Source organism: Entelurus aequoreus, linkage group LG17, assembly GCF_033978785.1.
Source record: "Entelurus aequoreus isolate RoL-2023_Sb linkage group LG17, RoL_Eaeq_v1.1, whole genome shotgun sequence".
In the NCBI taxonomy this organism is placed as follows: Eukaryota; Metazoa; Chordata; class Actinopteri; order Syngnathiformes; family Syngnathidae; genus Entelurus; species Entelurus aequoreus.
In genome coordinates, this window is record NC_084747.1 from 6,040,523 (window position 1) to 6,065,795 (window position 25,273).

At 39.7% G+C, this 25,273-nt stretch overlaps 2 protein-coding genes across 2 annotated transcripts in view; both read left to right on the plus strand.

Moving 5' to 3' along the window:
• The window catches only part of LOC133632200 (zinc finger protein OZF-like), a 63,443-nt gene that overhangs the window by 27,230 nt on the left and 10,940 nt on the right, over nucleotides 1–25,273 (plus strand). The window lies entirely within an intron of this gene.
• On the plus strand, nucleotides 5,587–19,204 carry LOC133632202 (oocyte zinc finger protein XlCOF22-like). The gene is made up of 2 exons (XM_062024490.1): nucleotides 5,587–5,914; nucleotides 16,590–19,204. The coding sequence occupies exons 1-2, from the start codon at nucleotides 5,740–5,742 to the stop codon at nucleotides 17,336–17,338; spliced, it is 924 nt and encodes a 307-aa protein (XP_061880474.1). The 5' UTR covers nucleotides 5,587–5,739; the 3' UTR covers nucleotides 17,339–19,204.

The window sequence follows — 25,273 nt, forward strand, 5'->3', positions numbered from 1 at the left end:
TCATTCCACGACGGTATATATCGGTATCGGTTGATATCGGAATCGGTAATTAAGAGTTGGACAATATCGGAATATCGGATATCGGCAAAAAAGCCATTATAAATGATAAATGATAAATGGGTTATACTTGTATAGCGCTTTTCTACCTTCGAGGTACTCAAAGCGCTTTGACAGTATTTCCACATTCACCCATTCACACACACATTCACACACTGATGGCGGGAGCTGCCATGCAAGGCGCTAACCAGCAGCCATCAGGGGCAAGGGTGAAGTGTCTTGCCCAAGGACACAACGGACGTGACTAGGATGGTAGAAGGTGGGGATTGAAGTAACCAGCAACCCTCCGATTGCTGGCACGGCCACTCTACCAACTTATCGGACATTTCTCATTTTTGGACACCATTGATGGTTAGCACAGTTGGACTAGTAGCGCTATTATTCTCAGTGCCGAAATGTGTGACGAGTGTGGGGGGGGAGACCTTCTGATGGTGGCTGTGTTGGAACAAGACACGAGACATCTGCCTGCCTGGCTAACTTTCTGCTGAGCTTGCACTACTATTTACCAGACTCTCAGTTACAATAGTTTACTATTTGGAGTGAATTAATACTCGCATATTTGTCAGTCTCCACTACAGCTGTGCATCCTGCAGGCAGCAACGCTGCTGCTGCGGACTGGCGCTGTTTTACATCACCTAAATGAGAAAAAGTTAGATTCCAATAAAAAAACAAACTGTTTTATTCTCCTCTTCATTTTATATGAACCTCTCAAAACCCCTCTCTTTTCATTGGGTTTTTTCGGTGGTTGGTGTCAGGTCCAAACACTGATGACATCTATTAAACAAGACAAGCAACAAAGAATTAAAGAGAGACATAATTAAATTCGGCTCAGTGAGGAGAAACGTGTACATCTGTACCCTTGTACAGTGTCATCACGCTCTGCCAAAAGATGGCACGCCTCCTTCTTTTATTTGGACCTTCCCGGACCACATGGCCACAGCTGTTTCTAAGGGATGAGGGTCGTAAACAGTTCACAGAAAAGGTCGGTTCAAAAAAGAGGTCGTAAAAGAGTTCAAAAAGAGGTTTGTAAAACAGTTCAAAAAGAGGTCGTCTGGAACTTGGGCAGATCCTGCCCTCTCTCCGCTTTGTAGTCCTTGGTTTAAAACAATATCTTTCTGTTGATTACAATACATGAAAGAAACAGAAACCCCTTCATGTTGCTTCCATCCTACACAGTGGAGTTTTACAAGCCTTCTTGATAGGTTCAAAGACAGCTTTTGGTCTTCTCGCTGGGAACTCATTTTAACGCAAAGCTTTTGTGACAACTTAGATCAAAATATTCTAACAGTTGGCAAGCCAATTCAAGATACATTACTACCACCCACTGGAATCTTAAGATGTCTTTTAGTCCAAATGACTCTCCCATGTCACGATAAAAAAAAAAAAAATTTAATCCATTCATTATGTGACTAAATTGTGCCTTCACCACCGACTGCTGTAATTCCTCGTGAACTTTTTCATACGATAAATCTTGCAAATCTAAGAACTTTGCTGCAGTTTTGACAATAATCTTGATTGGTTTTTCTCATATTTTTTGCTTGTTCAGTAAAATTGGTCACTAGCACTATTTTGTCCGCAGTTATTCCTGAAATTGCCTATCCTCATATATGTGTTTTCACTGTGTCTGCATATGTAATACTTCACTCTTTGTGCTTTGATTTTCTGTCCTTCTAATTCTTATTTCCTGATTACAAAACCTTTAGAACCTGCTGAATGACTTCCCCGACAGTTACAGCATTTGACAGTGACATTGTTTCCACATTCCCTATATTTTTGTTTTGATTGATTGAGACTTTCATTAGTAGATTGCACAGTACAGTACATATTCTGTACAATTGACCACTAAATGGTAACACCCGAATAAGTTTTTCAACTTGTTTAAGTCGGGGTCCACGTTAATCAATTCATGGTAGTTGTATGTAGTAGTAGTTCATGGTATGTTCTCCTCCACACCTTCCATAACATTGTTTACACATTCCCGGGAATTACACGTTTTCATATCTTTGACAATTGGAAACATCTTGTCGGCAGTGGAACATGTGATCTCAAAAAAATAACTTTAATATCCGATTATGATGTTCATTGGCATTACTTCATCTTCAAAGTACAGTACTGTTGTACCGACTAGCTTCCTCGTCTTTCCACAAACAGTCTCTTAATTTCATTGACATTTTCTCTTTTAATGTATGTCTTTACTTCTTCCAGATTCTCATTTCCTGGGCACAAACACTTTTGGAACAACACATTTGTTAAACACAAAAAACAAAACCTTGTTCTGTTACAACTGGTTTGAAAAGGATATTTTGCAAATGTCACAACTCTTTATCTCCAAGGGTAATATTTCCGGTTATTCTGAATTTGTGCAAAAAAAATCATTTTTTAATATCAGAAAAATACTTTCTGTATTTCTCTATTCTAACAGGGATAATAAACATGTGATCAAGAGCCTCGCAACCAATGTATAGAGCCTGGACCTTTGATCAATAATAAAACATCTCCAGAAAGTGTTTCAGACCTAAACCTTCAGTCTTGGTTTATTTTGAATGGCATTGATTGGGGGAAAAAAATCAAAATAGTAAACCAAAGAGTTATCATTTCAAATGTTACAAAACATATATTCAATATTTGCAAAAATATAATAATGACATTGATGTTAATTGCCCTTTTTGTAATCAGCAACCTCATTCAGTAGTTAATCTGTTCTTTGACTGTCTTTCTGTGATTTTCTTCTGGGTTGAAGTGAAAACAAATATAAACAAAAAAAAAACTTACACAACAAAGAAACAATATGTGTTTGTTACTTTACTCTCCAAAAGGTCCATAGCCATACACAGTCAATCTTCTCATCCTGCTTGATAAATATTCCACTCAAAAATGCAAATGGGCCAAGAAATCACCAAGACTTTATGAATTTCACATGGATATTACTAACAACAATCAATATCAGGAAGCAAAAAATTTTTAAAAAAGCAATAAAGATCATGGATTTTCTCAGTGACCTCAACATGAACAAAATATTAGAATAACCATGCTTACTTGTGTTAATTTGTGTATAGTGTTTTCTGTTTTTATGATGTTCAGATTTTTATTTTGTGCAAAACACTGTGGTCTTATGTATGTATAAAAATAAAATAACATTTGGGGAAAAAAATGTTTGGAACGTCTTCCTAAATCAAATCTGCTCATGCGTAGTAACATGGACTAGTCCGTTGCGTGAGAAAGGAAAACCAAAAATGCACAAATGTTATACAGTCGTTCAGGTAGACCAGCAAAGATTTCAGCCACAACTGCCAGGAAAATTGTTCGAGATGCAAAGAAAAATCCACAAATAACTTCAGCTGAAATACAGGACTCTGAAAAATTGTGGTGTGGCTGAAGAAAAATGGGCTGCATGGTCAAGTGGCCAAAAAGTTCAATTTTGGTCTCAACACTCCAAATGACTTTGTTCCAGTAGTTTTGAGGCTTGTGTCTGTGCTGTTTGGCGTAATGTAAGCGGGATACTTTGTGACATTTGCGCAGAAATTGCTTTCTTCTGGCGACTCGACCATGTAGCCCATTTTTCTTCAAGTGCCTCCTTATTGTGCATCTTGAAACAGCCACACCACAATTTTTCAGGGAGTCCTGTATTTCAGCTGAAGTTATTTGCGGATTTTTCTTTGCATCTCGAACAATTTTCCTGGCAGTTGTGGCTGAAATATTTGCTGGTCTACCTGAATCCCTAATTTTCCACTTCTTAATCAGCGTTTGAACACTGCTGATTGGCATTCTTAATTCCTTGGATATCTTTTTATACCCCTTTCCTGTTTTATGCAGTTCAATTACCTTTTCTCGCAGATCCTTTGACAATTCTTTTGCCTTCTCCGTGACTCAGAATCCAGAAACATCTGTGCAGCACTGGATGAAAGATGCAATGGTCTGTCAGAAGTCCAGAAACTCACTGACCTTTTATACACACACATTAATTACAAACAAACAGGTCACAGGTGAAGATTGGAACCTGGATTATCCATTCAAACCTGTTTGTGTCAACATTTGTGCATATTTTTAGATCAAAGTCACTGGGGTATGTAAACTTTTGATCAGGGTCATTTGGGTACTTTCTTTTGTCATTTTGATTTAAAAAGAGTAAACAGAGTTGTTTGTTGTTTGTGCTTCACACAACCATTAAGCATGAGTGGAAGAAATGTTTTTGTGTTATCATTCATATTCTCTGAAGAATGGCCAAGAAATCATAAATTCTCCCAGGGTATGTAAACGTATGAGCACAACTGTACCTTAGTTGTCATCGCTTTTCTGAAAAGGCGTATATTGTAGGGCTGCGAATCGTTGGGTGTCCCACGATTCGATTCAATATCGATTCTTTGGGGTCACGATTCGATTTTAAATCAATTTTTTTTTTCGATTCAACGCGATTCCCGATTCAAAAACGATATTTTTCCGATTCAAAACAATTCTCTATTCATTCAATACATAGGATTTCAGCAGGATCTACCCAAGTCTGCTGACATGCAAGCAGAGTAGTAGATTTTTGTAAAAAGCTTTTATAATTGTAAAGGACAATGTTTTATCAACAGATTGCAATAATGTAAATTTGTTTTAACTATTAAATGAACCAAAAATATGACTTATTTTATCTTTGTGAAAATATTGGACACAGTGTGTTGTCAAGCTTATGCGATGCAAGTGTAAGCCACTGTGACACTATTGTTCATTTTATTTTTTTATTTTTTTTAATACATGTCTAATGATAATGTCAACGAAGGATTTTTAATCACTGCTATGTTGAAATTGTTACTAATATTGATACTGTTGTTGATAATATTAATTTTTGTTTCACTACTTTTGGTTTGTTCTGTGTCATGTTTGTGTCTCCTCTCAATTGCTCTGTTTATTGCAGTTCTGAGTGTTGCTGGGTCGGGTTTGGTTTTGGAATTGGATTGCATAGGTTGATTGGCAACACTAAATTGGCCCTAGTGTGTGAGTGTGAATGTTGTCTGTCTATCTGTGTTGTCCCTGCGATGAGGTGGCGACTTGTCCAGGGTGTACCCCGCCTTCCGCCCGATTGTAGCTGAGATAGGCTCCAGCGCCCCCCGCGACCCCGAAGGGAATAAGCGGTAGAAAATGGATGGATGGAGTTATGGTATTGCTGTGTATTGTTTTGTTGGATTGATTAATCTAAAAAAATAAAATCAAAATTAAGAAAATCGATTTTAGAAAAATGAGAATCGATACTGAATCGTAGGACGTGAGAATGGCGATTTGAATTCGAATCGATTTTTTCCCACACCCCTAGTATATTGTGTATTTGTTCCCTTGTTCAATAGCATATTTTGTTCTATTTTATTATTATCATATGCTATTTTGAACCAACTATACTTTTCTGTTGCTTGCATATTTAGTTGTGATTGCACTAATTTATTGCAAATTGTAAACCATGTTTGTTTATAAATAGTTATTTTAATATTATCTTTAGCTGTCATGTTGAGCAGTCTTCAGTATTGCCTAAGGATGGCAGCAGTGTAACGTCGTGGCGCATTGAGGCACCTAAAAAATCATCCGAGGAAGAAAAAGGCGGAAGTTAGCGACGGGTCAAAAAAAAAGGCAATTTTCCGGAATAGCCCGAAGCTAAAATCTCTTCCATAAGGACGAGAAGTGTAACCGACTGAAAAAAAATCATTCAAAATGTTTAAGGAGTTTATAAAGGAGCGACTAATGGTGGCAGCCGATGAGATAATCGCGCTGTTTGAAAGAACGATAGTGTCGTACGAGGAAGAACTTTCTCGAACAAAAGAGAATGAGCGACACCGACAACAACTGGAAGCTTTTAGCAAGACTCAAACTGTGCTACACGATGAAGGTATGTTATATATTAACTAACGATGGACTTCATCGTCTTAAAGGTGTTCTATCTAAAAGGTGTCGCCCCAGCACAAAAAAAAACAGGAAATGATAGCATCTCAGTAACTGTGTGTCTATTGACAAACAAAAATGTGTTTTATGTTGACAAATAGAATCACAATTCCCACAGGGTGTCCCAGAAATTGATAATCGTAAACAAATTAATATTGGAAAAATGATTTGATAATAGACTTCGTGGCTTCATTGAAAAGCACAAATTATTATCTGATTGTCAATATGGGTTCCTTCAAAATAGGTCAACTTCATTAGCTTTAAGTGATTTAATAGAAAACATTACTAATGGTATCGAGAAGAACAATTTTGTTATAGGAATTTTTATTGACCTGCAAAAGCCTTTCGATACCATTGACCACCAGATTTTGGTAAACAAACTTGGAAAACTATGGCATAAGGGGAGTGGCAGGGAACTGGCTGAAGAGCTACTTGAATGAGAAACAGCAGATTGTTCAGATCGACCAACATCAATCTCAGTTTTTCCCATAAACTGCCAGGATACCTGTGGGGGCGTGGCTATGGGCGTGGTCACCATGACATCATCGGGTAATTTGCATAATTTACTACAATGATATGATTTTCTCTAAAAAAGGCTAAAAAAATGTATACTTACTAATTAATAACAGTTTTGTTTTAAACGTCCATCCATCCATCCATTTTACAATATAATTACAACACTTTATGTACATATTTATATACAGATTTGAACAATAAGTTATTCACTGAAATATATTTATTAATTGTGGTTCTTACAAAAAATATATCTTATAAAATATAAAAGCTAAAGTGTCTCTTAAAGCTCTGCCCCTTTAGTTAGTGCATATTAAATAATTTAACTTTAGCCTACTACTACAACCATATTATTTACCAGCAACATAAAGTGAAACAGAGGCTGAGGTGTCCTGCCACAGTCAGTAACAAATAAACAGAAAACAGTAGTGGTCAAATACAAATAAGGCAACAAGAGAAGTATCCTACACTTCTCTTTTGTAAAGTAAATCTGAACAGCCTATATGGGCATCTACATCAACTATATGATTTGCCTGAGAAGCTGGACAGGACAAAAAAATAAATAAAATAAAAATAAAAAATGTATTTGTGGCGGACGTAATTCTTTCATGGCGGGCCGCCACAAATAAATGAATGTGTGGGAAACACTGAATCTACACTCATGAACATAACCTGTGGGGTCCCCCAGGGGTCGATACTGGGACCCACACTATTTATAATGTATATCAACGAAATATGTAAAGTATCAACACTGCTGAAGTTCATCCTCTTTGCTGACGATACAACCATTACATGTCTGTAACTGAGGAGATGATAAAGTTAAAAACTTGGCTTGATACCAACAAATTGTCTCTGAATTTAAAGAAGACCAAAATCATGCTCTTTAGCAATCGCAAAAGTAATATACCCATCAGGATTGTTATTGATGATACACCAATAGAATAGGTTCAACAAAATTCATTCTTCGGAGTGGTAATAGATGAAAATATACCATGGAAGCCTCATATAAGTTACCTGAGGACAGAAGTTGCGAAATGTGTTGGAATGATGAGGAGATCATGTCATTTATTGAACACCAATGCTCTGCTGTTATTGTATCATTCATTTATTATGTCATATTCAAACTATTGTGTTGAAGTCTGGGGAAATTGTTATAAATCCCATTTACAGCCTTTAGTCGCTCTACAGAAAAAGGCCATTAGGATTGTGTCTATTGTTCACTACAGACATCATTCTAATCCACTATTCATGGAGTTAAAGGCCTACTGAAAGCCACTACTACCCACCACGCAGTCTGATAGTTTATATATCAATGATGAAATCTTAACATTGCAACACATGCCAATACGGCCGGGTTAACTTATAAAGTGTCATTTTAAATTTCTCACGAAACTTCCGGTTGAAAACGTCTATGTATGATGACGTATGCGCATGACGTCAATGGTTGAAACGGAAGTATTCGGACACCATTGTATCCAATACGAAAAGCTCTGTTTTCATCGCAAAATTCCACAGTATTCTGGACATCTGTGTTGGTGAATCTTTTACAATTTGTTTAATGAACAATGAAGACTGCAAAGAAGAAAGCTGTAGGTGGGATCGGTGTATTAGCGGCTGGCTGCAGCAACACAACCAGGAGGACTTTGAGGACAGCAGACGCGCTAGCCGCCGACCGCATCGATGATCGGGTGAAGTCCTTCGTCGCTCCGTCGATCGCTGGAACGCAGGTGAGCACGGGTGTTGATGAGCAGATGAGGGCTGGCTGGCGTAGGTGGATAGCTAATGTTTTTAGCATAGCTCTGTGAGGTCCCGTAGCTAAGTTAGCTTCAATGGCGTCGTTAGCAACAGCATTGTTAAGCTTCGCCAGGCTGGAAAGCATTAACCGTGTAGTTACATGTCCACGGTTTAATAGTATTGTTGATTTTCTATCTATCCTTCCAGTCAGGGGTTTATTTTTTTGTCTCTATCTGCAGTTAAGCCCGATGTTATCACGTTAGCTCCGTAGCTAAAATGCTTCGCCGATGTATTGGCGTGGAGATAAAAGTCACTGTGAATGTCCATTTCGCGTTCTCGACTCTCATTTTCAAGAGGATATAGTATCCGAGGTGGTTTAAAATACAAATCCGTGATCCACAATAGAAAAAGGAGAAAGTGTGGAATCCAATGAGCCCCTTGTACCTAAGTTACGGTCAGAGCGAAAAAAGATACGTCCTGCACTGCACTCTAGTCCTTCACTCTCACGTTCCTCATCCACAAATCTTTCATCCTCGCTCAAATTAATGGAGTAATCGTCACTTTCTCTGTCCGTATCGCTCTCGCTGCATTGTAAACACTGGGGAAATGTGAGGAGCCTTTCAACCTGCGACGTCACGCTACTTCCGGTACAGGCAAGGCTTTTTTTATCAGCGAGCAAAAGTTGCGAACTTTATCGTCGATTTTCTCTACTAAATCCTTTCAGCAAAAATATGGCGATATCGCGAAATGATCAAGTATGACACATAGAATGGATCTGCTATCCTCGTTTAAATAAAAACATTTCATTTCAGTAGGCCTTTAAACTGCACCATGTGATCAACTTTAAAACTGCTCAAATTATGTTTAAGGCATCCCAAAACTCTCTACCATCCAATATACAGAACCTATTCCAGGATAGAGATGCTCACCATAGTTACAGTCTAAGAGGAAACAACAAATTATATTTGCCTGAATTTAGAACAACTTTAAAGGCCTACTGAAATGATTTTTTTTTATTTAAACGGGGATAGCAGATCTATTCTATGTGTCATACTTGATCATTTCGCAATATTGCCATATTTTTGCTGAAAGGATTTAGTATAGAACAACGACGATAAAGATTGCAACTTTTGGTATCTGATAAAAAAAAGGCTTGCCCCTACCGGAAGTAGCGTGACGTAGTCAGTTGAACATATACGCAAAGTTCCCTATTGTTTACAATGATGGCCGCATGAAGTGAGAGAGATTCGGACCGAGAAAGCGACAATTTCCCCATTAATTTGAGCGAGGATGAAAGATTTGTGGATGAGTAAAGTGCAAGTGAAGGACTAGTGGGGAGTTGAAGCTATTCAGATAGGGAAGATGCTGTGAGAGCCGGGGGTGACCTGATATTCAGCTGGGAATGACTACAACAGTAAATAAACACAAGACATATATATACTCTATTAGCCACAACACAACCAGGCTTATATTTAATATGCCACAAATTAATCCTGCATAAAAACACCTGCGTGTTTGTTATGCTAGCTCCTAGCTCCTATGCTAGCTCCTAGCTCCATAGAACACGCCAATACAATTCAAACACCTGATCAACACACACAATCACTCAGCCCAAAAGACCGTTCACCTAACCCAAGGTTCATAAAGCTTATATATTTTTAAAAAGTTACGTACATACGCAAAAAAAAGTTGCGCACATACGGTCAAGCGATCAAATGTTTAGAAGCCAAAGCTGCATACTCACAGTAGCACGTCTGCGTCTTTGTCATCCAAATCAAAGTAATCCTGGTAAGAGTCTGTGTTGTCCCAGTTCTCCACAGGCGTCTGTGTATCGAAGTCAAAAGTCCTCCTGGTTAGAGTCTCTGTTATCCGAGTTCTTCCATCTTGACTGCATCTTTCGGGAATGTAAACAAAGAAGCGCCGGCTGTGTACTGTTGTGGCTGACTACGTTCGAAAAATACGTCCATTTCGCACCGACAACTTTCTTCTTTGCTTGCTCAGCTTCCTTCTCCATAATGCAATGAACATGATTGAAACAGATTCACGAACACAGATGTCCAGAATACTGTGGAATTATGAAATGAAAACAGAGCTTTTTCGTATTGGCTTCAATGTGGAAGGCATACCCGTGTTCCCCGGTCTACGTCACGCGCATACGTCATCCTCAGAGGCGTTTCGAACCGGAAGTTTAGCGGCAAATCTAAAATGTCACTTTATAAGTTAACCCGGCCGTATTGGCATGTGTTATAATGTTAAGATTTCATCATTGATATATAAACTATCAGACTGCGTGGTCGGTAGTAGTGGGTTTCAGTAGGCCTTTAAAATCAATGTGCATTTCAGTGCGTGGAGTCAGTCTGTGGAACGACTTAGGGGACGAGTTAAAAACCTGTTCTAACATGAATCAATTTAAAAGACTGTTTAAAAAAGAAGTACGAGGAGGAAAGAGAGTGATGTCCTCAGCACAGAGCGATGGGAGAGAGGTGTATGGTCAGGGAGTGTTTGGGCCTGTGTGTGTGTGTGTGTGTGTGTGTGTGTGTGTGTGTGTGTGTGTGTGTGTGTGTGTGTGTGTGTGTGTGTGTGTGTGTGTGTGTGTGTGTGTGTGTGTGTGTGTGTGTGTGTGTGTGTGTGTGTGTGTGTGTGTGTGTGTGTGTGTGTGTGTGTGTGTGTGTGTGTGTGTGTGTTTGGGCCTGTGTGTGTGTGTGTGTGTGTGTGTGTGTGTGTGTGTGTGTGTGTGTGTGTGTGTGTGTGTGTTTGGGCCTGTGTGTGTGTGTGTGTGTGTTTTGTCTCGTCTTGTCTTGTCTCATAGTAACAGTGGTACTATTGTATTGTTAGTGTACAGGAGCTTTTCTTGTTTTTGTTTGTATACCGGTAGTATTGTGCTTGTATAATATTGTTTATGTTGAATGTGGAATGAGTGAGAGGGGTTGGGATATTATAAGCATCTGCTTCATCCAACCCCTTTTCAAGCCTTGCATAAATGTCTCTGCCAAAATGTAAAAAAAAAAAAAAAAGTGTGTTGTTGTACTGTGCAGGTTTGAAATAAATACTTCAATTCAATATCTAGAGGACTCACTAAATGCCCAAAGTTTTTCCAACTATAAAGTACTATCTATCTATCTCAGGGGTCAGCAACCCAAAATGTTGAAAGAGCCATATTGAACCAAAAATACAAAAAAAAAATCTGTCTGGAGCCGCAAAAAATTAAAAGCCTTCTATAAGTGTTATAATGAAGGCAACACATGCTGTAAGTGTCCATATTAGCCAACTATCAAAGGCTGACGCAAATATTCGTTGACAGAAATGTTGTATTTTAATATTTACTCTACACATTTTTTGCAAAATTGGAAATCATTAGTAAAATGGAGGCTTCTCACAGGATGAGATAACTTCTGGAAATGACTGGCTTAGAATGGCCAAAGGTATAGATGTGCGTGTCCAAGTTAAAGGAAACGGCAGGCTGTCTTCTTCTAATGGATTTATTACACTCTTTGCAAGCTGGGTAACGTTTGCTGTGGTCTGGAACAACATGGCACACAAACAACTATCTGAAATGCAGCCAATATTAAGTACAGATAATGTGTCATGAGACATGCAAATACCAATTAAATACACAGAGGACGTTAAGGAAATTAAATATACCTACAAACAATGCATAATGATGCAAAATGTACATACATTTAGTGTAAATAACATGTTAGCATCGGTTAGCTTGCAGCCATGCACTGACCAAATATGCCTGATTAGCACTACAACAATTTAATAACATCAACAAAGCTCACCTTTGTGCATTCACGCACAGCATAAAAAGTTTGGTGGACAAAATGCGACAAAGAAGGAGTGGCATAAAACACGTCTTTCTGTGGCAGCATCGGAGAAACTTATACATTTAACAAACTACGGCGAGTTCAAGGATCGCTGAAATTAGTAGGACAAAACGGTGCTTGCCAAATACTCTGATCAGTGAAGCATGTTTAATATAAACAGTGGGATTTCTAACAATTAGGAAGGTTTGTGTCATGTTTGTTCTACAGAAAATATATTTAAAAAATATATATATTTTTTTTCTTCATATTTTTCCATTTTCACACATCTCTGAAAGAGGTCCAGGGAGCCACTAGGGCGGCGCTAAAGAGCCGCATGCGGCTCTAGAGCCGCGGGTTGCTGACCCCTGATCTATGTTAAGCCTGCACGCGGCAAAAATCGATATTGACTTTATTTTGAAAACAGGCTAAAAATCAATTTAACATACACTGCTCACATCAAACTATATATATTGGGCTAATTTCCAACTGAACCTAAAATACGCTGTCCCATTCCAAACCGTTTAATTGTCCAACTGTGTAGTGTTTCAGCACTTTTTGCACAGCTTGAATTCCTCAATTATGAACTGAAATTCGCAACAAGCTGATCCAAGGTTGGACCAATAAATGAATTTAGAATTGGTAGTAAAAACAATCCTCTTAATCACAGGGCTGGGCAATATGGCTGAAAACTGCGTCACAATGTAAGTTTTTTTTTATATTGTTTGATATCAATTAGGGCTGCAACTAACGATTAATTTGATAATCGATTAATCTGTCGATTATTACTTCGATTAATAATCGGATAAAAGAGACAAACTACATTACTATCCTTTCCAGTATTGTATTGAAAAAAAACAGCAAATTGGTACCATACTTATTTTCATTATTGTTTCTCAGCTGTTTGTACATGTTGCAGTTTGTAAATGAAAGTTTATTAAAAAAAATAAAAAAATTGCGTCCGCGCATGCGCATAGCGCAGATCCAACGAATCGATGACTAAATTAATCGCCAACTATTTTTATAATCGATTTTAATCGATTTAATCGATTAGTTGTTGCAGCCCTAATATCAATAAAATATTGATATTTTTATGGCCTATTAAAAATATAGACCAGGCGGGGAAAAAAATGAAATGTTAATATTTGTATTTCAAATGTAACCTTCCTCTGATTATAATCCCCTCATCTATCAAGGCAGAAAGGAAATAATAATAATAATACCTGGGATTTATATAGCGCTCTTCTAAGTACCCAAAGTCGCTTCACCCATGTCAACTCACTCATGGAAAACACTCAGTCGATCTAAATAAAATTCTAAAATCACAAACACAGAACAATAACCTCTTTAAATTAAGGTTTAAAAAAGAAATATGTAAGAAATGCCTTATGAAGTGTAAAAAAAAAAAAATAGTGCAGAATGTAAACATGGAGAAACCTGAGAAAAATAAATTTTTGTACAGTCCTGCACTTTAGTTCCTACCTGTTGTTTCCATACATCCAATTGGGGAACGGACGAGGGTTGAAAAGTGAATATGAGTGCGGTGAAGGACTACGGTACGTTTGAACCCCTCCAAAATTGCCATACTGTCGAGGTGACTTTTCCCGTTTTATCCACAATTTCTTCTTGTATTGATCGATTCATGGCTCACACGCCTGATGTCAATTTTGCCGTTTAGCTATTTAGCTCGCTGATGTCACTCAACAGGCGCCGCACACTCGAGTCATGAATATTACGTAAAGCATGTTAAGCTCATCAAACTTCTCTCAAAGGCCAATATTTGAAGGTTGACGATAATAAAATCTTATAGGTTGTAAAAAGCGGGTGTGTGCTGCCACTGCCGCCAGTAGTTGTACAAAACAAATCAAAGTGCACTTAACTACACAATTCATAATAATCAATCAATCATTTTCCCTCCGAGTATAGAAGAACACCACCACAACTTATGTCTGTCCACTTTTAACATCATATTATTGGATGGACTATATACAATTTTGCACGTGCTGGCGTACTGCAAGTTCACACAGGAGCTAAACTATACTTGTCTGGGCATGTCCCTGCCTTTGAGAGAATAGATACATTTAGGGGTGTAACGGTACATGTATTTGTATTGAACCGTTTCGGTACGGGGGTTTCGGTTCGGTTCAGAGGTGTACCGAAAGAGTTTCCACACGAACATATGAAGTAGCCGCCTCCGCTTCCTTCTGCCTGTCTCTGTCAGTCCTCTACACAGCACCCAGCATTGTCCCACCCACACAACCATCTGATTGGTTACAAACAGAGCGGTAACAGCCAATCAGCAGTGCGTATTCAGAGCGCATGTAGTCAGTGCTTAGCGTTTAGCAGGTAAGCATCAGGCAGCAGACTCTCCCCAAATGATAATAAACACCTCCCAGTCAACTACTAGTAACATCACTATGAGCCCGTTGACCTTCTAGAAACCTAAACGGCAGCTCAGCTCGTTCGCAGTCCTGGCTTGAGGTGAAGGCTAATTCGCTTTTAGCGTAACGTTAGCTCATTTTGCAATGTGTGTGTGTGTTACGGACAGCAAACCCCTGTCTGTCTGTTATTTCACTTGACCTTTTTCTGTGTTGATTGAGCTGTGTTGAAGCAGCAAAAAAGGACATTATGTTAAATGAAGAGTTTCTGTCTCTAAAAGTTGATATAATAATGTAACTGCACCATTAAGCCTACATGAACTCCATGGTGTTCAGGGATGAATAGTCTCTCCTATTGCTATTGTACTATTTTTTCAGCTATAGTTACATTAAAGGCCTACTGAAATGAGATGTTCTTATTTAAACGGGGATAGCAGGTCCGTTCTATGTGTCATACTTGATCATTTTGCGATATTGCCATATTTTTGCTGAAAGGATTTAGTAGAGAACATCGACGATAAAGTTCGCAACTTTTGGTCGCTGATAAAAGAAGCCTTGCCTGTACCGGAAGTAGCGTGACGTCACAGGTTGTGGAGCTCCTCACATCTGCACATTGTTTACAATCACGGCCACCAGCAGCGAGAGCGATTCGGACGGAGAAAGCGACGATTACCCCATTAATTTAAGCGAGGATGAAAGATTTGTGGATGAGGAAAGTGAGAGTGAAGGATTAGAGGGCAGTGGAAGCAATTCAGATAGGGAAGATGCTGTGAGAGGCGGGTGGAACCTGATATTCAGCTGGGAATGACTAAAACAGTAAATAAACACAAGACATATATATACTCTATTAGCCACAACACAACCAGGCTTATATTTAATATGCCACAAATTAATCCCACATAACAAACACCTCCCGTCCATACAGCCCGCCAATACAAATCAAACACCCGCACAACACACTCAATCCCACAGCCCAAAGTACCGTTCACCTCCGCAAAGTTCATACAGCACATATATTTCCCCAAAGTCCCCAAAGTTACGTACGTGACATGCACATAGCGGCACGCACATACGGGCAAGCGATCGAATGTTTGGAAGCCGCAGCTGCGTACTCACGGTAGCGCATATCCAACTCAAAGTTCTCCTAGTAAGAGTCTCTGTTGTCCCAGTTCTCCACAGGCCAATGGTAAAGCTTGACTGTCATATTTCGGTAATGTAAACAATGAAACACCGGCTACGTGTTTGTGTTGCTGCAGCCTTCCGCTAATACACCGCTCCCCACCTACAGCTTTCTTCTTTGCTGTCTTCATTGTTCATTAAACAAATTGCAAAAGATTCACCAACACAGATGTCCAGTATACTGTGGAATTTTGCGATGAAAACAGACGACTTAATAGCTGGTAACAATGGTGTCCCAAAATGTCCGCTACAATCCGTGACGTCACGCGCAAACGTCGTCATACCGAGACGTTTTCAGCAGGATATTCCGCGGGAAATTTAAAATTGCACTTTATTGGCATGTGTTGCAATGTTAAGATTTCATCATTGATATATAAACTATCAGACTGCGTGGTCGGTAGTAGTGGCTTTCAGTAGGCCTTTAATCATTAGTAATGCAGCACCCTAGTTTTGAATGGCAGGGTCCCTGCTATCACATGTTGATAAAAATATAACATTTACATAATAAATCAACTACAGGCTTCCCAAATGCTGTAATAAATTAAGCATGATGAGTTGACTTGAAACTGTTTAATGTTGCACTTTTTATATGTAGAAGAAAAGTTTTGTCATTTTATTTAATCTGAGCAACAACTTGAGGCAGTTTAATGTTGATTAACGTGGGCAGAATTATTATAGTGTTCCCAATGTTAAAAGGATAAAGCCATTGTTTACAAATTTGGTAAATAAATAACCAAAAAATGTATATTTTGTTGTTTTCTTACTGTACCGAAAATGAACCGAACCGTGACCTCTAAACCGAGGTACGTACCGAACCGAAATTTTTGTGTACCGTTACACCCCTAGATACATTGGATCCTGCACCATTCCCTCAGACTACAGCTGTCCTATCCAAGAACTGATGAAGCTTGCTCGATGATAGGCGCTACGTCTTCTAAGATAATCTGAACTGTCCAGTTGCGGTCGATACAATTCCCTGAAAAAGTCTGAGATAAAGTGTGTTTGTGTCCCGCAGGCGTCCAGAAGCACGTTAAAGTGGAAGACGAGGAACTGTGGGTCACTCAGGAGGAAGAGTGTCAACTCGGGCCGGAGGAAGCTGATCTCGCCAAGTTGCCACTGACTGTTGTCTCTGTGAAGGCTGAAGACGAAGACAAACCGCAAGCAGACAACTTTTTAGCTCCGCTATCAGATCACGACGAAGCAACGTCACACTCTCCTGTGGATGAGGACAGGGATGACACCCAGGAACCTTTGAGCAGCGATACAGACTTTGAAGGTGATAAGAGGACTAACACTAACAACATACACTCTGAAAGGGAGACCAGGAAAGAAGATTTGGCCTGCCCAGTTTGTGCCAAGAGCTTTTGTAAAAAGAGCGCTTTCACGCGACACATGCGCACACACACGGGCGAAAAACCCTTCAGTTGCTCCGTTTGTGATAAAAGATTCTCCCAAAAGGTAAATATGGACGCACACATGAGGACGCACACGGGAGAAAAACCCTTCAGATGCTCACTTTGCGACAAAAGATTCTCTCACAATAAAAGCGTGATATCGCACATGAGGTCGCACACGGGCGAAAAACCTTTCAGTTGCTCCATTTGCGGTAAAACCTTTTCTTACAGATACAGCTTGACCCAACACTTGCGGAAACACACTGGAGAAAAACCCTTTCGATGTCTAATCTGCGGTAAAAGCTATTTTCAAAAGAAAAGTCTGACAACGCACCTGCTGTCACACGAGGGACAATACACGTTTTCCTGATCAGTTTCTCCACCGAGCACAAAGTCAATATTTTGCTTGAGGATCACATACTAATTTCCTTCAAGCAAATATTTAATCATTTTGAATTTTTACTAACAAAATGTTTCCAGTCTGTCTTTCTCTAACACAATAAGCCCACTAGAAAATGTACAACTGTTGATATTCTTGTAAGGGGGTAATCTGCCTATGAAATACTTGCGGAGCTCTCAACAGTTAGGGGTGTAACGGTACACAAACATTTCGGTTCGGTACGTACTTCGGTTTAGAGGTCACGGTTCGGTTCATTTTTGGTACAGTAAGAAAACAACAAAATATAAATTTTTTGGTTATCTATTTACCAAATTTGTAAACAATGGCTTTATCCTTTTAACATTGGGAACACTATAATCATTCTGCCCACGTTATTCAACATTAAACTGCCTCAAGTTGTTGCTCAGATTAAATAAAATGACAAAACTTTTCTTCTACATATAAAAAGTGAAACATAAAACAGTTTCAAGTCAACTCATCATGCTTAATTTATTACAGTATTTAAGAAGCCTGTAGTTGATTTGTATTATGTAAATGTTATATTTTTATCAACATGTGATAGCAGGGACCCTGCCATTCAAAACCAGGCTGCTCCATTACTAATGACTAATGTAACTATAGCTGAAAAAATGGTACAATAGCAATAGGAGAGACTATTCATCCCTGAACACCATGGAGTTCATGTAGGCTTAATGATGCAGTTACATTATTATATCAACTATCAGAGACAGAAACTCTTCATTTAACATAATGTCCTTATTTGCGGCTTCAACACAGCTCAATCAACACAGAAAAAGGTAAAGTGAAATAACAGACAGACAGGGCTTTGCTGTCCGTAACACACACACCGCAAATTGACCTAACGTTACGCTAAAAGCTAAATAGCCTTTACCTCAATCCAGGACTGCGAGCTAGTTAAGCTACCGTTTATGTTTCTAGAACGTCAACGGGCTCATAGTGATGTTACTAGTAGTTGACTGGGAGGTGTTTACTATAATTTGGGGAGAGTCCGCTGCCTGATGCTTACCTGCTAAACACCTACCTGCTCATCATGACGCTGGAGCGCTCTGAATACGCACTGCTGATTGACTTTTACCGCTCTTATTGTAACCAATCAGATGGTTGTGTGGGTGGGGCAATGCTGGGTGCTGTGTAGAGGACTGACAGAGACAGAGGCAGAACGAAGTGGAGCAGCTTGTTAAGACTTCAGCTTAGGCGGCTACTTAATATGTTCGTGTGGAAACTCGTTCTGTACACCTCCGAACCGAACCGAAACCCCCGTACCGAAACTGTTCAATACAAATACACGCACGTTACACCCCTATCAACAGCAGAACGGAAGTATCTGGTCTGAGTGGGCAGACTCAACTTGTGTTTTCCGGACCATCTGATCACCTGCAAGTGATCACCCGGGATGATCTTAAGAAGGCTCTAAAAATATGATCAAGCCAAAGGCAAGGCTGTTGCATTAAAATAGTAAAACACAGAACTGATGGCGGACATTCGCAAGACTGCAAGTGGAACCTGACAATTGCAAGATCATGTATAAATTTAAGTCTGATAGAGACATGAACGAGATTAGTTTGATGACATTGGTTAAGGGGTTAAAGAAGGACATTGGAGAGGTGAAGATAGTGAAAGTGCTAAGGGACGGAAGCCTTTTGATTAACCCTTGTGTGGTGTTCGGGTCTGTGGGACCCGTTCTCATTTTTTATTAAAAGAAAAAATTATACAATGAATTAATTTTTCAAACTGAGACTCACTGACTTTGGCTCATTTTCTGTGAAGAACATGTATCAGAATACATATTTAATGACCACACACCATACACCCCCCCCTACACATTTCTATTACATATAAGATGTCCGGATCCACTGGACCCGGGGCTAATAGAAGTGTGGAAATTGATGTTCTGTGTACACACACACACACACACAGCAGGCCTATACAGGAGGAGGACAGAGTGTCGGTACACAGAACATCAGAGGGTCGAAAATGAGAGCAGACAGTGTTGACAAGCAATGTTGCGGCCTTACCCCTCGCGCTCTTACAATATATAACACAATGTATGAATATGCAACGAGGTGGCGTCCTCCAGGCGTGGCCTTTCCAGAATATTCCCCTGCTTCCTCCTCCCCGGACTCTGACTTCATATATGGTGTTGTCCTTCAGACCTCGGCAAAGAAGCCACATCAGCAGTGGCAAGAATGTGGGTGATAAGAGTGTGTGTGCGTAGGCCTGAGCTTTCACCCGGTTTCAACTGGAACTCAGAGCATATGACTAGTTCCACGGCCTAGTCTAAGCGTATCTATATTAAACATTTCTTAATCACTTCATCTTTCATTATCTTAATTATATCCCAACAGTACCAATCCCTGCAATACCACCGTGGATGTATCTTATCCCAGATGTGGATATGCAATTATTAAAGAATAGAAGTTTAAATAATTACCAGATAGAACAATGGATTGAGGAAATGTTTTTAGACAATGTCATAATATATACAGATTCATCAAAATTATAAATAATAAAGTAGGAGCAATTATCCCACAAGGAAATGTGGTTAATTATATCATGTACAATTATCTTATAGGATTGGAAGTAGCATGTGTTTGTATTTGGTCACAGAATCCTTTAAAGCATCCTTCTACTAAGGTCAAAGTGCCTATGTCAATCACAGCTTGTCCAGAGAGTTGTGGTGGCTTTTGCCTCCAGGACATTGAGGAACAGTTGGATTTTAGGAGGAAGAGTAAAGACATTAGCAACACCCGGTGGAAGGTCGCACGGATAGGGATAAAGGATAGGAGTTTGGAGGTCAAACTGATCACAGGAATAATGGCAAGGAAAGATAGACCAGCTAGACTGCCCGGCACCAAGATTAGACCCACAAGGAGAGGGGGTCTACATCAATCAATCAATCAATGTTTATTTACATAGCCCTACTGTAAATCACAAGTGTCTCAAAGGGCTGCACAAGCCAAAACGGGGAGACCGGATGCAATGGACGTCGAGTGGGTCTAGCATAATATTGTGAAAGTCCAGTCCATAGTGGATCTAACATAATAGTGAGAGTCCAGTCCATAGTGGGGCCAGCAGGAGATCATCCCGAGCGGAGACGGGTCAGCAGCGCAGAGATGTCCCCAACCGATGCACAGGTGAGCGGTCCACCCCGGGTCTCGACTCTGGACAGCCACCGTACCTGTGCCCCCCTCCACAAGGGAGAGGGGGGCAGAGAAGAAAAGAAACGGCAGATCAACTGGTGTAAAAAGGGGGTCTATTTAAAGGCTAGAGGATACAAATGAGTTTTAAGATGGGACTTAAATGCTTCTACTGAGGTAGCATCTCTAACTGTTACCGGGAGGGCATTCCAGAGTACTGGAGCCCCAATAGAAAACGCTCTATAGCCCGCAGACTTTTTTTGGGCTCTGGGAATCACTGATAAGCCGGAGTTCTTTGAACGCAGATTTCTTGCCGGGACATATGGTACAATACAATCGGCAAGATAGGCTGGAGCTAGACCGTGTAGTATTTTATAAAACCTTAAAGTCACATCTTAAGTGCACAGGAATCCAGTGCAGGTGAGCCAGTATAGGTATATGTATATAAAGGTATATACAGTATAAGTATACGTATGTATATAAAGGTATATACAGTATAGGCGTAATATGATCAAGCTTTCTTGTTGTTGTCAAAAGTCTACAGGAAAGGTATTTAAAGGACAGTGTTCCGACGGGACAGCAGAATGAAGAGATTGGGCACACTTCTTCTCCTAGAGCTGCAGCTCTAGTCCGAGGCTCGCTGAAACAAATAAAGCTTTTTGTTCGACGATTCCTCGTCGGCGTCTCCTTGGCTCATCACCCATCACACGACCATCAAATATACAACAGAAACATAGCATTGAATAAAAGAATCAACGATAATTAGTCGTTTTTTTTACCGGGGAATTGGTCGCAATTTATACGGCAGTTAATTGGATAGAGGAAAATAAAGCAAGAAAAGCTGTCGTGTGCTCGGACTCCAGCAGTGCATTGGTGAGCATAAAAAAACAGAGCATCAGAAACAAGACAAATTTTAGTACATGAAATAGTTCAGGGAATCTACAGAATAAGTAAAGCGGGATTTGTGGTGACATTTCTCTGGGTACCTGCTCATGTAGGAGTTGTGAGGAATGGATTAGCAAATTGGTACGCAAATCAAGCAACCACTAAAACAGAAGTAAACATGGAGATTACAAAGTCCAGAGGAGAGTAAGAGGCAATAGACATAGGAAGGAAGAAGACATTATTACTAGAATGAGATCAGGAATACATATCTAAATAGTTCATTGAAATTGATAGGGAAACATAACACAGGACTGTATGACTGTTGCCATCATTTATTTTATTTTGGGGTTTTTTTGGCGCAGCTGTAGTGGCCATACTTGCCAACCTTGAGACCTCCAATATCGGGAGGTGGGGGGTAGGGGGGTTGGGGGCGTGGTTATTTACAGCTAGAATTCACCAACTCGAGTATTTCATATATATTTCATATATATATATAATATATATATATGTATGAAATACTTGACTTTCAGTGAATTATATATATATATATATATATATATATATATATATATATATATATATATATATATATATATATATATATATATATATATATATATATATATATATTGTTTATTTTTTTATTTTTTTATTTTTTTATTTTATTTACATAAAAGAAACACTTGAATTTCAGTGTTCCGGTGGCTATCCATTAGATGGCAGTATTGTCCTGTTTAACTTCTCCGTTCATGATGAGTATATCATTTCGGCCACCGTGTTCAATGGAGAAGTCTGTTCTACATATTTACAGGCAACATACAACTTCCCCTTCGAACTGTCCTGGATGAACTGAAATTCTTGTTTCCATTCGTTTGAATTCGTTAGGCAAGCTGTTTATATTGTGGGAAAGCGGACGTGAGAACAGGCTGTCCCCACTCAGTCTCAGGTCCGCATTGAGCTGGAGGGGGCGTGGCCTCCAGCTCCGGCTGAATACCGGGAGTTTGTCGGGAGAAAATCTCTGCCGGGAGGTTGTCGGTAGAGGCACTGAATACCGGGATTCTCCCGCTAAAAACGGGAGGGTTGGCAAGTATGGTAGTGGCTGCTGTTGGCAGGAGCTCTGTGCTCTTGTGTCATCCTTTCGTGTTTCCCTCTTGTTTTCATGTGTTATTATATATATTTTTATTTCTTTATTTTTTTTGCCTTTTGGTTCCGGACCCTTTGGGACTATGTGACAAGGAGTGGCACTTTCGTGACTTCTGCGGTGCGTTTTTGTGAACTTCTGGATCTGCCTCCCGGGAGCCTTTTGGCCATGGAGACCAGCTGCTGGGTCTCTGCCACACCAGAGTCCGTTTGGAGAGACTGGAGGAGATGCGGATGAAGAGACAGGGCTGCGGAGCTGGCGCTGAGCGCCGGGACGGACAAGCTTCACAGTGTCTTGGCTGAATGAGCAGGTATCGGACACCCCGGTCTCCTTGGACGTATCCTCGCTCATCCATGCGGACTGGACACTGGCCGAGTTAGTGGGCGGCCGAGAGTGGAGTCGGCTCTCTTGGTTGCTTTGTTGGGTCTGCTCCTGTCTCTGGCCATGCTCCCTCCACCCCAGCAGACGATGGCGTGGAACACCGCAGAGGCCACCACAGTGTATATGTTTCTGATACTTTTTATTCATAGCTGCATGTAGAAGTGGCTGGTTGCATCAGCTCTGCTCTTTTAATGTCTTTAATGTTCTTTAATTGTGTTCTTTGATGTTTCTTGGACCGATTTTTTTCTTCTCTCCCCCACCCCCATTTTTGTAAGGGGTGCCGGAAGTCATCCTTGCCAACCCTCCCGAATTTTCCGGGAGACTCCCGAAATTCAGCGCCTCTCCCAAAAACCTCCTGGGACAAATATTCTCCCGATTTTCAGCCGAGGCTGGAGGCCACGCCCCCTCCAGCTCCATGCGGACCTGAGTGAGGACAGCCTGTTTTCACGGCCGCTTTCCCACGATATAAACAGCGTGCCTGCCCAATCACGTTATTCCATACGAGGCGTCCGGCATACCCCCGATGAGCATGGTGCAGATGGAGAAGATCTTCTCGGCGTCCGTGTTGGCGCACACGTTGCCAAAGCCGACGCTGGTCAGGCTGCTGAGGGTGAAGTAGAGGGCGGCGATGTACGAGCTGCGCACCGACGGGCCGCCGACCGTGTTGTTGACGTAGGGCATCTCCAGGCATTTGCCCAGCTCATGGAGCCATCCTTGGGGAAGAGACGGGAGGACAACAGGGTGACAAGAACTAAATCATCCAGACTACAGATAAATTGTATTATTATGTTTATCTTACCTAAAAATAAATATAGTTATTAAAATAAAAATACATTTTTTAGGGATGATGTTTGATAAGGAATTATCGAGTTCGAGCCTATTATCGAATCCTCTTATCGAATCGATTCCTTATCGATTCTCTTATCGAGTCCAGATAGGTTGTTGTGTATGGAAAAAAACACACAATATTTGGTTTAACAAAAGCTCACTTTTATTATATAATAAAAAAATAAAATCTAATAAATAAATAAATATTGACTGTTACCCACCTAAAAAAATTAAATAAAAAAAATAAATATTGACTGTTGTTACCCAAAGTATATTAAGTGGGATTTTTCAGAGAAACAAATATATACAGTAACACAAAAACAACCTGTCTCTGTGATCACTATAGGTGTATAAATAATAATATAGTGTTAAATAAAATCAGTCCCTTGGGCACAAAACTGAAAATAATACAGCTCTCCAAAAAGTGCACTTCTGCTGCTATTTGACATAACTGTTTGTTATGATGCTTTGACATTTTTGCACTTTATTTCTTTATTGAAAGAACATTCTATGAAGAGAAAAGTTCTTTGCAAATGTGGTTACAATGCTAATAAATGAAAAGTTAAAGCTAAAAAAAGAAATACACTTTATTGAGTTAACATTATTTCTTTATGGGGAAAAATGTTATGAGCGAGAGAATATAACAACTACACAACCCAGCATGCAACGGGAGTTACGAGCATGCGCGGTAGCCCCGAAAAGTGTTGCATGTTGCCACGCTGTGAAAGTAAACGTCAAGAACTCAGCCAACACGCCTCGTCTGCATTATTTATAATTAGACAGACAACACATCTACAGTGTGATTTTGTTTTGTTTACAAGGAAAGAAAAACAAAAGTTAAAAAAGGGAGATATGTTGTGTATATATATATATATATATGTATGTGCTACGGTTGTTTTAAGAACGTTGCGACAGCTGCCGTAAAGGAGGTGCGTTGCTATGTTTCCGGTTGGTCGTAAAAGTGTACGTCATGTGTTTTACCCTGCTAAAATCTCTCAGTAAAGTTATTCGATGGATTATAGCTTTTGTTTTGAACTTTATTACACCTTGGAGTGCTTTTTCCCGTCCATTGTTTTCCTGCTTTCGCTATCTGCGCCTAATGACTGGGCTACGTGACGTCATTTATTGTGATGTCCCACGGAGCATTTCTGGTCGGGACGGGATTCGAATAAAGAATCAACTCTTTTCCTTTACTATAGTGGTCTCGATAACGGGTACCGGTTCTCAAAAAGGGATTCGAGTCCGAGGACTCGGTTCTTTTCTTATCAAACAACCTGGAAAACCGGTTTCGAGTATCATCCCTAACATTTTTACTATATTTTGCTAAAAACATCAAAATTAATTGTATTTTTATTTGTATTTTTTCTGACTCCTTACATCCAGCCATAGAATTATACATTAAAATAAACATATTTGAAAGAATTAATTTTAAATGATCATAATAATTCATTTCAAATTACCATATTTAATTATTAAAATAATTGCTTGTTTATCAACAACTTTAGCATTTTA